The sequence below is a fragment of the Dendrobium catenatum genome, unplaced genomic scaffold (assembly GCF_001605985.2).
Source record: "Dendrobium catenatum unplaced genomic scaffold, ASM160598v2 fragScaff_scaffold_726, whole genome shotgun sequence".
In the NCBI taxonomy this organism is placed as follows: Eukaryota; Viridiplantae; Streptophyta; class Magnoliopsida; order Asparagales; family Orchidaceae; genus Dendrobium; species Dendrobium catenatum.
In genome coordinates, this window is record NW_021319188.1 from 258,463 (window position 1) to 272,620 (window position 14,158).

Genomic DNA, 14,158 nt, shown 5'->3' on the forward strand with positions numbered 1-14,158 from the left:
GTGTAGAGCCATCCAAAAGTGGAAAAAGAAGCTGATTTGTGACTAGTAATAGACACCATAATTAAGCAATCTTAGGGTCGTTGGACTTTTCTACTTGAGTCGCTCGATTGGATTATAAGAATGCTAAATTTGAAGATCGTTCGGTCATCCGATTAATGTCTTGAATGCCCCAATTATAATTTAGACATTTGATTTGGGCTCATTTAGACTCGGTTCAGACTATTTTTTATGTCATTGGATTTGGATTCATCTCACTGAGACATCTAGCTTGACTGTAAGTTTCTTGAAATTGGAGTTCAGATGGCCCTGAATTTTGTTTTGGATGTTTTAAATTCAACTATGCATCAAGATTCATTTTCGATCAAGTCAATTTTTGGTGACTATCAAATACAGTAATGAAAAATTTATTACTTACAAATTTTAAATTTCAACTGATTTATTTATTTATAGTATTTCCCTTAAAAATGGTAATTAAAGCATATTTTTAATAATTATTTTATTTATCCCTTTTTGTAGTTTTTATATTTTATTATTTTATTTATTATTATTATTATTATTTTTCTTGAGAAATTCAATGTTGCCTTAAAATCCAAAGTAAGTATTGTTGTGCTGGCACTAATTATGTGTGAGTATGGTAATTGGTAAAGATTGCTAGCTTTTATTTATAACAATTAAATAATTTTCTTGTCGTTTTTTTTTTTGTTTTATATAGCAAAACTTTTATTTAGGTTTTGTTTGTGAAAACTTTTTTACTACTTTTTTAAAACAATTTTTTAGTATAATTTTTTTTTGAAATTAAAATTTTAATTTTTTTTTAATTAAAATTTTTGATTAAAAATATACTTTAGAAAAGGATAAGAAAATTATCCAAAACAAAATCTTAATTGCCAGCTTAAATTATCAAATCTATGCCGTAAATCTAGAAGTGATGAACTCTTAAATTAAATAGAAAGAATACAAAGTGTCTCATTTTTTTCAATTAATCAAAACGGTTCAATAAAAATGTTGTATATCGAATTTAATTTTTTAGTAATTCGGATAATCATATGCTATTTGTAAAATTAAAATTCTTAAGTAGTAATAAATTTGTTTCATAGTTATATTATTTTATTATTATTATTTATCATATATCATATATTATAATATTATAAATATTATCTGCAATGAAGATAGAAAAAATAATATCGATGATAAATATAAAAAAAAAATTATTACTAAATACTAAGCCTATAATTAAGTTGAGAAAATATGATGGGGCCTAACCCAGTTGTAAAATCCACCATATAGTAAGTGATACAAAGATCTTCATTGTTGAAAAAGAGGGAGAGTACAAAGACCAAATGTCCACATAAAGTGATATATAAATAAATATAAATTCTTTGATGGTAGTTATGGCTTTCTATTTATTGAATCTTCGAGTCAATTTTAAATTGGGCTTTAATGATTAGGCATAAATATAACAATCGAGTCGGCCTCTTTCGAATGAAGTTGTTTGAGACTAATTTGTTTTGATGCTTTTGCTCGTGCTCCTCATAAAAATTGTTGGAAGCACCCCAACAATGTGTAGTTTTTTTTTTGTTCTTCAGCAAATGTCTTTTTTTATATATATAAGGATTATAAGGACAAATTCCTTCAACTTCTCAGCTTTATTAGTCATTTGATCAACTTTTGGAGGTGTCAATGTTGTTAGGTATCATGATCATGATCTTTATAAAAAAAGTGTAATATTTCGAGATAACACAAATGAGCCATGACAATCAACATTGGTTCTTGTCACTGAAAGTATTTTCTATCTTTTTAAACAAATAAGTTTAATCCATCATTAGGGTTGAAATCATGCTCTATGATTGATGTTGTTTGTAAATGATGGAATTTAAAGACCCATCTTCAAAATTTTCAACATGCAGAGTGGTTATAGGAATACACTTCAAAACTCTTTAGATCATTCTAGTGAGTCTTTGTACATTTTGCTAAGCTATTTGCTAGTGATGAATCCTTAGCTCTCCATTCTCATATACCTCTTTATATTGTTGCTCCATGAATTATTGCTCCAAAGCCTAGTTTTTGGTTCTTGGCATTGGTCCACACTCATCTTGTCTTGCATGATATAGGATTCAATAGAACCTTATTGATACGAATATATAACTAAAAAAAGATAAATTTTTTAAAGACATAAGAGGATATAGAGTTAGAATATTTTAAATTTTGCGATATTGTCAAAAGAATAAGACTAAAGAAAATGATCATATAACTCACTATTTATAGACTATGGTTGAGAAAAATAATACTTAAAATGTTATAGTTTGAGTAATATAAGCTACATAATAAATTAAACAAGTTCTTGCTATTAAAAGAATTAAGTTTGTGGCCAAAAATACATAAAGTTTATATGATTTTTTAATAGGGGATAGATATATGTATAGTTGCTAGCTAACTTCATTGTAATTGTTGAATACTGGTGAGTAGTGTGATACTTGGGCGATTATGCCTATTGGCTCTTAGACTGAATACGCAATGAATATAAAACTTTGGCTAACACAAACTTAGTCGGAGAGCTTAATATATTACTAAGAACTTCGTCGGGTTGATCTTTCCAACTTAGCCAACTAGCCTTGATTATGATTCACTGAGTCAAGCCAACTTGACTTAAACCCAATCAATGAGATATTAAGATGCACGCTCATACTCTTCTATACAAAATTTAAGAATCACCAAATGATCAATAGTTGATAACTCAAGATCAACCAAGGTTAGAATAATTTGATGAAGAAACTCTCAAATCCTTACATTTTGATGGAACAAAAACATAAAACTATTCTCTTATCCTTATACGTCTTTATCATTAAAAAAAGATTCAGATTACACTTGACTTTATTTTGTCCTAAGAATATAACAAATGACCCTAAGCTTGGTAACATATTTGGCATCAAATAATTAGGAATTATCCCAAATAAGTTGAACATTTTAATGAATTTAGAAATTGTGGAATATGGAGGCCAAGTCTAGATTAATGGTCATTGAAAAAACTTCTCTATATCTCTCTGTCTCATCTTCAAAATAAGTTTTGGGTGAACATTAATTTTGGTAAATCCTTCAACTTGAATAACGAACTCATGTGCCAAAACTCCATTTTAACTTGCTTTAATGGAAGCAAATTCCTTCCATGCATTCATTATCATAAAATCTTGCAAGATAGCCATTTTTAAAAATTGAGGGAAGAATGATGATTAAAGCTTTTCAAAGAATAAGAATATTATATGATGAACTAAGTACAATCGATTTAAATGTGAATTAAGATGACCCATAAAGAAGTTGATCAATTTAGCTCTATTAATTGTAAAGATGTAGAACTTTGAATATATCATTGAGATATGGATTAAGTTTTAAATATGAGAAGAATATGAATAAGGAAAGCTTTAGGTTGAAGTAAATATTTATCAAGATTTAAAGATAAATGGAAAATATTGTAGGGATTATGTTTAATAAGCATTTTTTTGAAGAAAACCTACTTAGAAAATATTAAATGATTGGAGATGCATATTTACATGGTTTTGAAATTATGATAGTTAATGGAAATTAACTAAAAATAATAGTGAGCAATAAAAAGATCTTCAAATTTTTGTTGATATTGCAGATGCATGTGATAAAATATATATATAAAAAATATTTAATGGGCATTTAATTCAAGTAGGATTTCGTAAATCTTCTAAATTCGGATTTACTAAATTCTAAGAGGGTTAAATATTGAAAACCGTTCGACTTCGCTCCTTCTACGACGTTTCCTTCCTGTTGGATCAGAAGTTACGACATTTTGATCGGAAGTAGGTTTGAAATTATATTTAATCCTACTAATTATTTTGAAATAATTGAGTATTTAATTAATAATCATAATAATAATTTAATTAATATGTAAACATTATTTAAGTAGTTTTACTTAATTATTAATATTTTAAATTATATTAATTAAGTTAACCAACAATAACTTAGAGGCGTCTAGGGTTTGCTTTTCCCTTCTCTATTTCGTCATTGCTATTCGGATCCATTCATTCGCATGAGTGTAGAGTTTTGGATGAGTCTGTTTTTAGACTCCTTCGTCCCTGTTCGACTTCGCTCCTTCTACGACGTTCCCTTCCTGTTGGATTAGAAGTTACGACATTTTGATCGAAAGTAACGACGGGAGCTCGCTCGCTGTAAAGGTAACTTTCTCCCTTTCGTGCACTTCTTCGGCCAAATCCCGTTAATCCGCCGAACTACAGGATTTAGTAAATCCAGGATTTATGGCAAAAAGAGGGAAATGGAGGATTTATTCCGCCCTGATATTTAATCACGTTTGGCAGGATTTGCGCTAAATCCAGCTCAAATCCGGCGTAAATCATGTTGGCCAAACAGCCCCTAAAGGGTATAACTCTTGATACAATAGCGCCAAATGAACATGTGTGCCTAGTATTTTTCCAAGAAACGAGTAATGGTGTAAGGAGTAGGGATTGAACCCATGATCTAATGGCTATAAAGTATAAACTGTGGTATGAATCACTAGGCCCAGGCCCGATTCATAAATAGATTAAAAATTTTATATTTATAGTTGTTGCGTCCTGGAATATTCGCGGCGGTAGAGAAATATATAGTTTAACGTCTTAGCGTTGTACGAAGATCCAGCACACAATCAGATAAGTGAGAGGGGGTAGCGTTCTTAAGAGACACCAAAGTTTTTACGTGGAAAACCCCTGAAAAATGGGGAAAAACCACGGGGCCTGGCCCGGTTTGAATGAATCCACTAGTATTTGTAGTCGGTTACAAATGAGGCCCTTCCTTAGGAGAAGGCCTTGGATTGATGTAGCAAATGTACATCATATAGATTGCATTACATGGTAAGAGTTACATATACATGTTTGTTTGGCCTGAAGGACCGTGGTCGGCAGGAGACCGGAGTCAGAAAGACCGTTATCTGTTGATGGAGGTCGGAAGGACCATAGTAGGCGACAAAGGCCTGAAGAACTGTAGTCGGCAGGAGATCGTAGTCGGCAGGAGACCGTAGTCGGCCGGGGACCGTAGTCGGCAGGAGACCGTAGTCGGCCGGCGACCGTAGTCGGCAAGAGACCGTAGTCAGAAAGACCGTTGTCTGGTGATGGAGGTCGGACGGACCGTAGTAGGCGACAGTGGTCAGAAGGACCGTAGGCGGTAGGAGATAAGGAGTCAGGTGTAAGTCCCAGTGTCACTTGGAAGATCGGATGTTGATGGTCTGGCCTTGAGTAGGACGTCGGGTCTTAAGCAGGACGTCAGGTCTTCAGCAGGACGTCGGGTCTTCAGCAGGACGTCGGGACTTAACGTCGGGCCTTGAACAAGACGTCGGGTCTTTGGCAGGCGGACCGGCCGGTTCAACCGGTTGAACCGCGAACCGGCCAGCCGGCCGGTTAAGGTTCAAATGAGAACCGCTTTCGCTGAGAACCGGGATAAACCCGTTCGAACCGGCGGTCTGACCGCCGAACCGGTTCCGATTTCTGATAACCGGCCGGTTCGGATCTAGATCCAACGGCAGCGATTTGAGGAGGGAAAGCTAATACGCAGAGATGAAAAAAAAAACCCTCATTCGCATCCCGCTCTGGACTCTTCGGCTTCGAGCGACAGAGGAAAAAAAAAATCTCATTCGCAGCTCTGGACTCACCGTCTCCATTCTTCTCCTTCGCGAATCAAGAAGCCAACCCCATCTCCTCCTGCAGGCGTACTAGTTCGTGAAACCACAAGCCAACCACCGAACATCCTGGTTTGTTTCAGAATCTGAAGTCTTTAATCTGTATAGATTTCTTGCACATTCTTTTTTATGCATTTAGGGGTTTCTATTTTCTCTGATTTGGAATGTGAGATGATATCGTCAACAATGGCTACCAACCCGGAGGTTTGCTCGCTCCTTAGCAGCACAGTCGATGTATGGCTTCTGGTCATCACCGCCACTGCCGATCAAAGGCGAAGCTTTTCTGTAAGCAAAAATAATTATGATCAGCAAGAGCCCCATGATTTGCTTAAGCATGGAGCTGCTGAAGACTAGGTAAGTTCCTTTTGAGAATGTTTTTATTGTTAAAAAAATTTGCTAAAAATTTATTTGATAATTTTTTGAATAAAAATTCAATGATTTTCTGTGAGAAAATTTGTTGATGTCTTGATAGTTGTTAGTTGTATATATGTGTATGAGCATAGTCAAAACACTATCTCAAATGAAGACCAAATATTGCCAATTATAAGCTTATAGATTTCAAATCCTCTTTAGAATTAAATATATGGTTATTTTTTAAATATAATAAATATTTATTACGTCATTCGATTCGACCCCAGTCGAACCATCAAACCTCTAACTCTTTTTTTTCCGGTTCATTATCCGGTCCGATTTTCAAAGTCTTGATAATAACATAAGGCGTCTAGGTTAGCCTATCATCTTCTCTTTTCGTCGTTGCTGCTCGGCTTCGTTGCTTTGCAGGAGGTGTATAGAGTGCACGCGTCGCTTCTTCGGCTCCTTCGTGCCTATTCGACTTCGCTCCTTCTACGACTTTCTCCTTCCTGTCCGATCGGAAGTTACGACATTTTGATCGGAAGCAAGAACAGGAGCTCGGTAGCTGTGAAGGTAATTTTCTCCCTTTCTCGCGCTTCTTCGGCTAAATCCCGTTAAATCCACCGAACCGAGGGATTTAGCCTAAATCCGACTTAAATCCCAACATAAATTCGATACCAAACAGCCCCTTAATCTCGTTTGGCAGGATTTCCGCTAAATCCAGCTCAAATCCAGTGTAAATCCTGTTGCCAAACACCCCCTAAAGGGTATACATCTTGATTCAATAGCGCCAAATGAACATGTGTGCCTGGTATTTTTCTAAGAAATGAGTAATGGTGTAAGGAGTAGGGAATGAACCCATGATCTCATGGCTGTAAACTGGGGTATGAATCACTAGGCCAAGGCCCGATTCATAAATAGATTAAAAATATTATATTTCTATTGTTAGCTATATCTTATGGGTATTCAAATTCATTTTGGTTATAATCCACTGCATCTGCTTCTGAAATTTTGCTTTTGATATACCGTTCTCGACCACAAAAGAGGCTATAAGAATCGATTGTTTCTCTTTCAAAATATTTGCTACTATTTAAATGGGGATCAACACCTTTGAATTCAAAGCCTCTAACATGTATTTTCTCAATGAATAAACTAAGCCATCAATTTCCCTAGCATCATAAATTACCACTCATTTTTCTTTGTTATCATAATTTACACTGTTTTTTTATGATATTGTGAGCTTTCCTATTTCTCACTTAATTCTTTGTTAATTTCCTAAATTATTCCTCCTAGGAAGAGAAGAGATTGAGTTTTCATTTCTTGTGAGGATGGGATATGTTAGTCAAAATGATGACCCAATAAATTTTTCTTGTTTTTCATAGGATTACATCGGGATCTATCAATAAAAAAACGTCTTTGTTCACATTCCCTAACTAAATCTGCCTACTAGAGGTACATTAAAAACTGTAAACCTAAGTCATTCTAAATCATAACTTGGTATGAAGATACTGAAAAATGGCTTTTAACCATTTGGCTAACCTATAACTTAGACCAAATACATGCTCTTATGTTGGGAAGGAAAACCACGCAGAGTGAACACAAATAAGAAAGATAAAATGCAACGAAAATGAAAGAACACCAAGATTTAACATGCAAAATTCCGAAACCGGGAAAAAAATCACGGAGCCACACCACATCAAAGTAGTGACACCAAGAAATTTACTTTGAAAATCGGAGAATTTTGTACTGATCTCTTTTTCTCTCACTCTCTGCTTTTCTCCTTCACTCTTTATTTTATTCACTCTTTATTTCGTACTCTCACAGAACTGATAAAGTGACACACGTTAACCACCCCAAGGGACACAAACCTTTAAGTTAAACATTAAAAACAAGCAAGAAAACTGTCCATCCTGACTCGCAGCGTCGTAGTTCTCCACTCTCTATTTTTCATCCGACCTACAACGTCTTTGCCCTATATCTCCAACCAGAGATTGCAGCGCTGTAGCACTGGAGTTAGGCTGCATGAAAAGAAAAAAAAATCTTGGGGGCAAAGCCCTCGAACCTAAGCAAGGGGAGGCCCCCCATGCAACCTCTGGCAAGTTTTGTTGATGGAATTGAAGTTTGAGTCAACAATACAACCTGATTGGTCTACACAATCGGATTCCACACTGGACTAACATCTTAAATATAATGAACAAAAGGGTAAAGCTGATGCTGAGTTATTAAGATTGTGTTAATGCTGAAGAAAGATGGATTACGACTTTGCATAAGATGACAACTGCGTTTGTCATACAAAAACTATTTCTATCCTTGTTAATTAAAGATTTATAAAGATGTTGTAAAATTTCACTGTTGCTACAACTCTCATGCTTCTTTGTAAGGCTGCATATTGGGGCTTTCAATATCCTTCTATTATCACCTAGTTGCCTCGTTTGCTCCATGTCTACTAACCTTGAAGAACCAGTTTTAAGCTTAATACTACTTTGAAACTTTTTAAATAAAGGCATATTCTGTCTAGTTATAGCTTCTGGATATATTTTGTATTTGTTTTATTGCTTTCAGGATGATAAGAGTTCTTTATAGCCAGGTTATTAAATATTTCGGGATTGTTATTTGCAGTGGTTTTATCCTCATTATTCAGGCTTTTCTCAATTTCTCACAATGGCTGGGAGAACTCAGATACCTACCAAGAGTTCTGCTCTCATAGCTATGATTGCTGATGAGGTATGCTTCTTTTTGTATATAAAATAATTCATTTCGCTTACTTATTGATGAACAATCACTCTGGTAGCCAACTCACAAGTGGTGTTCCAAAAATATCATTAGATTTGCTGCTACGCCCAACAGGAGGAGAGCTTTTACTAGTTAGTAATTGTCTTGCATTATTCTATTACTGTCAGCATGTCTTATGTCTTGCATCCAGGTTAGTCTCGAGGAAAATTTGAAAATGATATCTACATTTAAGGGTGTTCATCTAGCTCGCTGGATATTTGAGACCAGCTCATGTTTGTCTCTTGCTTAGCTTATTCATTTATTAATGAGCCTAACATGAGCATTATATTTAGGCTTCACGTCTGAATGAATCAAGCACAACAGAACTTCATGTTTATGCTTGGCTTGTAAAAGCTTCTTAAAATATTATTATTAAATATTTATATATGTTGTAATGAAAATAACGCAAAAAATGAAATCATAATGTAGTATTTGTAAATGGTTTTAAGTGTTGCCTTTTGGTGTGGTTTTGAGTTTGATTCTTTTTTTATTGTTCTTTTTTTTTTATTCAAAATAATGAAAAAATCGCCCTTTGATTGATATATTTATTTGTGTTCATTGATGTTCATGAACAAATCAAATAATTACAATTAAACACAAATAAATAAATATCTGACATTAATGAATTTGAGTCTAACATGAACAATGAAAATAATAATGAATTGAATTTGCGAAGAGCTTTGTTTATTTTTTTGTGGCTCATTTTCACAAATGCATTGATGTCGCTTGGAGATTTTGGTTTGGTTTCTTTTCAGTTTGTATAGAGATTTCCATAGTATTGCTGGACCATGATTTGTTCTTATCATCAACATAGATTCAGTAAATTTGAATTCTAGGTTTCAATATATGATTTGTCACAGTTCATTATTCAATGGAGTGCACTAGTGATTTAATCTGAAGTTACAACCCTTGTTTGAAATATCATATAAATTATGAATCCTTGGAGTGTTTCCAAGTGTTGGTTGATCTTCTGTGTGATACCAAGAAATCAACCATTAGTACATTCAATCAAGCCTTCCCCTCAGCATACACTGTTACAAAATTTCATTATGGACCACGATCATCATATAGTTTTTTATAAAAATTGGTAGCATGCTATGTGTTTCATATGCACCATTTCTATGGAAATTTACTGATTTGAAGAGTTGCGATTTTTTTTAACAATTCAGGACACTGTGACTGGATTTTTACTTGCTGGAGTTGGTAATGTGGATTTGCGAAGAAAGACGAACTACCTCATTGTGGACTCCAGTATAATGACTATCTTTATATTTTATTACATTCAGCTCACCTAACTTTTTTTTTTTTCAGTCGATTGTACATTATTTGTATTAAAACGTCAGATTCGTTTTATGTTTTGTATTGTAAGCTATACTTTTCAAGTTCTGACGTGCATTTACTTTCAATTCATACTGAGTTGCAGCTGATTTGGGAGCTTAGATGCAACATGAGCTTCTTGATATGCTTCATGTGAAACATATTTGATTTCTTTATTATATGAACTTTGCATGATCATCTTCTGAAGTGTTATGTTATTGGTATCTCTTGGTAAATACTTAGATGAAACTTATTTAGAACCTAAGTGCTTCTGCAAGATTGCGTGTTTATCAATCTGTAATTAAAAGAATGACTTATCAGTGATCATGTAAGTGGATTTGCTCTTGCCCTCTAATGAAGGGGTCAAGAATGTGAATCCCTTATAAAATATGTTGCAAGCGCCATTGAGTACACTGTGGTTATATGACTTAATACCGGATATCTACATTGTGTTTCACCAATTGTTTTATTCATCTATTTGGAAAATATTTATCATCCTGTAGAATATGAAATCTGAATTTTGAGACCACTAACGTAAGAACTCTAAATAGATGGAAATTAATGATAAAATGAGTAATAAAGTTATGAGCTTTAGCTGTCTTTTTTGGCTGCGAAGGTGAAACTGATACAGAACTTATGTTCAATCTACACGTTATGCAAAGTAACATCTGATAAACAGTCTTAAATTCTCATGTTTGTATTTGTATAATCCGAATATTTTTCATTTTATATCCGTGCATTGATGTTTCTATCAACTGCCATAACAATGCAAATGCTATCTGTTTGCTGATTTTTTTTTATCTTGCTGCCATCCCTTTTAAAGTCTTTTGTGCATCATTAAATTCCTTGCATGATAGGTCAACGGATGGTGATCTTTATATATATATATATATTCCCCTCCTAATAGATTATTACTTTATGCATGCTTAATGGAATAATTAATTTGTTGAAATATACCAATTTTCTTCTAGCTAATCTCATGTCAGTTTGTCTGACTAGTTATGTCTGATAAGTTTTTATGTTATTTCAACTGGTTTAGAAACAACTGTAAAAGCAATTGAAGATGCATTCAAAGAGTTCACCGCAAAGGATGATATTGCAATAGTTCTTATTAGTCAATATGTAAGTATTTTTTTGCTCTTGTACTTCATTTATGTTTTACTTCAGGGGTTTATTTTTTTGCTTTCAGTTATAAGTATGTTTTGAAAAATTATGAATTTTCTATATTCTAACATTTGGTTGGAATGTTGTTAGAAATCAGTTGAATTTTCAAATCTACAAACACTTAAAAAATATTTCAAATCTTATGAATTCATTTTCACGCAAAAATAAGTGAAATTAAAATTATCTCTTTAAAATATATTTTTTTACCTACATTCAACCAAATAAGCCTTGATGTCTATTTGGGGCAACTTTTTCATTACTTTGTCTTGCATATTGTAGCTATAGTTTTGTTTGACCACTGCTTTCTTGTAGCTCTTAATAAATTTTTGTGTTGAGAAGTAATTTTTTATAGTTAGATCCGCTAGATTGTGATATCTATAAAAAAGTTATTTAATTTTTTTCAGAGAAAAGAATAAAAAATGGTCAATTGACTCTTTATAAAAGATCAAAATAATCTCCAACTATATTAAAAGATCAATTTAGTACCTCAACTCTTTAAAATGAAAAAAAATAGTCCCATGTAAAATAGTCCCAACATGGGACTATTTTTATTCATTTTTAATGACTCGAGGGATCAAAATAATCTTTAACACAGTTGGAGATCATTTTGATCCTTTATGAAGAGTCAAGGGATCATTTTAGTGCTTTTATCAGAATTTTCAAAAGAAAAAAAATTTATAATATCCATAAATTTTTTTGTCACAACAACTTTACAATACTTTTATAAATAGCTATAGCTATCTCAAACGGACTCTAAATCTATTTTGTTTGTAATTATTACTTGCAAATGTTCTATTGATTGCCTTATCATATCCAACATCTATTCAAAATTCTAGTTCAATTCTCTTTACTTAAATATTGGTACTTGATTTTTTACACAGTTGTGCCTCCATTCACATATCTTTTGTCATAAATAGAGACGAAAATCATTTATGGAGTGGTTAATGAGCTGTTTTTATTTGGCTTAGGTTGCCAATATGATTAGGTTTCTTGTGGATAGCTACAACAAACCTGTTCCTGCAATTCTAGAGATTCCTTCAAAGGATCATCCTTATGATCCTGCACATGATTCTGTGCTCTCTAGGGTGAAGTACTTGTTCTCTGCTGAGTCTGTGGCTTCTGACAGGCGTTAAAACCAGAAGCTTTGTTGTTCTAGTCAAAACATTTTCTACTTTTATGGTTTCAGACTTTCAGTTAGACTTTAAAAATAACCCATATAAAAACCTGTGGTGGATGTGGAAATAAAATGTAATATACCCACCTTTATATATATGTTTGGCTTGTTTCAATAACCTTGAAGTTGATGGCATGAATCAGTTCTTAATTGCTATTATTTATTTATTACTCGTTTTCTGATTTATCTCGAGGTGGTGAGAAACTTGACTGCATTAGAAAGATCTCGAGCAAAATTGGGTTAGTAGAGGTTAATAATATTTTAATTGAGAGTTTACTTTCTTTCATGTTTTTTCTTGTTGTGGCCTTTTGTCATTATTCAAGGAACCTCTGAAACGATTTGCGGGATCAATTATGGGCATATTCTTTAGGGGGTTGAGATTGATCGGTTGTGATTACATCTTCTGCTTCTCCCATGCATTGATGATTTATTTTGATAATTATTGTTTCTCAGGATAATGCATGTTGATTTTTCTGCTGGTTTTTCATTTATTTATGAGGTTTGTTTGAATTTATTAGGGGTCTTTTTCGTAAAAGAGTTTCTCTTCTTCCCTTTCCTAGAGGAGAAAACTCACCAAAATCAGTACTGTTGCCCAGTTCCACTCTTTACATCTTAAGCTTATTTGGGACGTCTTTCTTACCACTTCTTAAAACAGCTTTTTAGTAAAAAACTTAGGCTTCGTTTTGTACGAAAAAGATACTTTAAGAAGCAGAACGAAATCTTAGTTGGCCCCAAGACTTGCTGATTGGACTAGCTCCTACACATTTGCTTGAAATTCTGCTTTCTTTTGTCTCGGTAAGACAAACCTCTATGAGCTCCCAAAGTTTCCACCTTATTCTGGTAAGCCTGCAACAGTTGTTGCCTGGTTTAGCCATTCTGAAGGTGCCACCTGATTGCTTTTCATACGGAGGAACATTGTGCTAGGGACAATATTCTGTTGTATCACAATGACTCTCTGTCATATCTTCATGTCATTAGGACAAGCAGTTCACCCCCACTCGTGCCTTTTACTATCGACGTAGCTCGGGATGACGTAGCTGTCCACGGACGATGCAGGTCGGGAAGGAGCTCGACGAGCCGCTCGACGAGCCGCTCGACTTGACTTGTTTCGTGAGACGAGTCAAGCTCGAGCTCATCTTTTGAGCTCGACTCGAGCTTGAGGTCGAGCTCGGTATTTGGTAGTCTAGCTCTACTCGAACACCCCTTGGCTCGAGCTCGACTCGACTCGTTTGCACCCTTACTAACCAAGCGCAATTTCTTATGTCATCAACCACCACCTCAGCAATTCAATTGCCTATAAAATTTTCTCTTCTACATTCAGAATGGACCATTTTTTGGACTTTTTTTGACTTGTTGGGACTGGAATTCATTTGTAATTAGGAGATACCTGAGAGTTGAGTCACAATTAATAAGAGGCTTGTCAGGCAGCCCCATGAACCAAATAAAGGATCCCTGGTTATAAAAACAACTTAACATTCATTCTGCATTTGGAATAAATTGATGCTAATAATGATGTTGCATCTATTTATGATGGGTATATTTTTAGTAGAATTTTAGTTGGATGATTGAAGTGAAGGAATGCATCGGGTATGTTGTGTGATAGATATAAAAGTACTCTTCAAAGTTAAGAGAAAATCATATAAGATGATGGTGCGACCTGCAATGCTTTATGCTTTATGATATAAAATGTT

At 34.0% G+C, this 14,158-nt stretch overlaps 1 protein-coding gene across 3 annotated transcripts; it reads left to right on the top strand.

The window, feature by feature from the left end:
* Positions 1–6,414: 6,414 nt before the first annotated feature.
* LOC110098044 (V-type proton ATPase subunit F) lies at positions 6,415–12,585 on the top strand. Of its 3 annotated transcripts, none has more exons than XM_028696262.1 (5): positions 6,415–6,613; positions 8,628–8,764; positions 9,982–10,063; positions 11,169–11,251; positions 12,262–12,585. In XM_028696262.1, exons 2-5 carry the CDS (start codon positions 8,702–8,704, stop codon positions 12,424–12,426), a joined length of 393 nt encoding a protein of 130 aa, XP_028552095.1. In that variant the 5' UTR covers positions 6,415–6,613; positions 8,628–8,701; the 3' UTR covers positions 12,427–12,585. The 3 variants fall into 3 exon arrangements, with proteins under 3 accessions (XP_028552095.1, XP_020680409.1, XP_020680410.1); XM_020824750.1 differs by having other exon boundaries at positions 8,660–8,764; XM_020824751.2 differs by having other exon boundaries at positions 8,682–8,764.
* Positions 12,586–14,158: the final 1,573 nt, after the last annotated feature.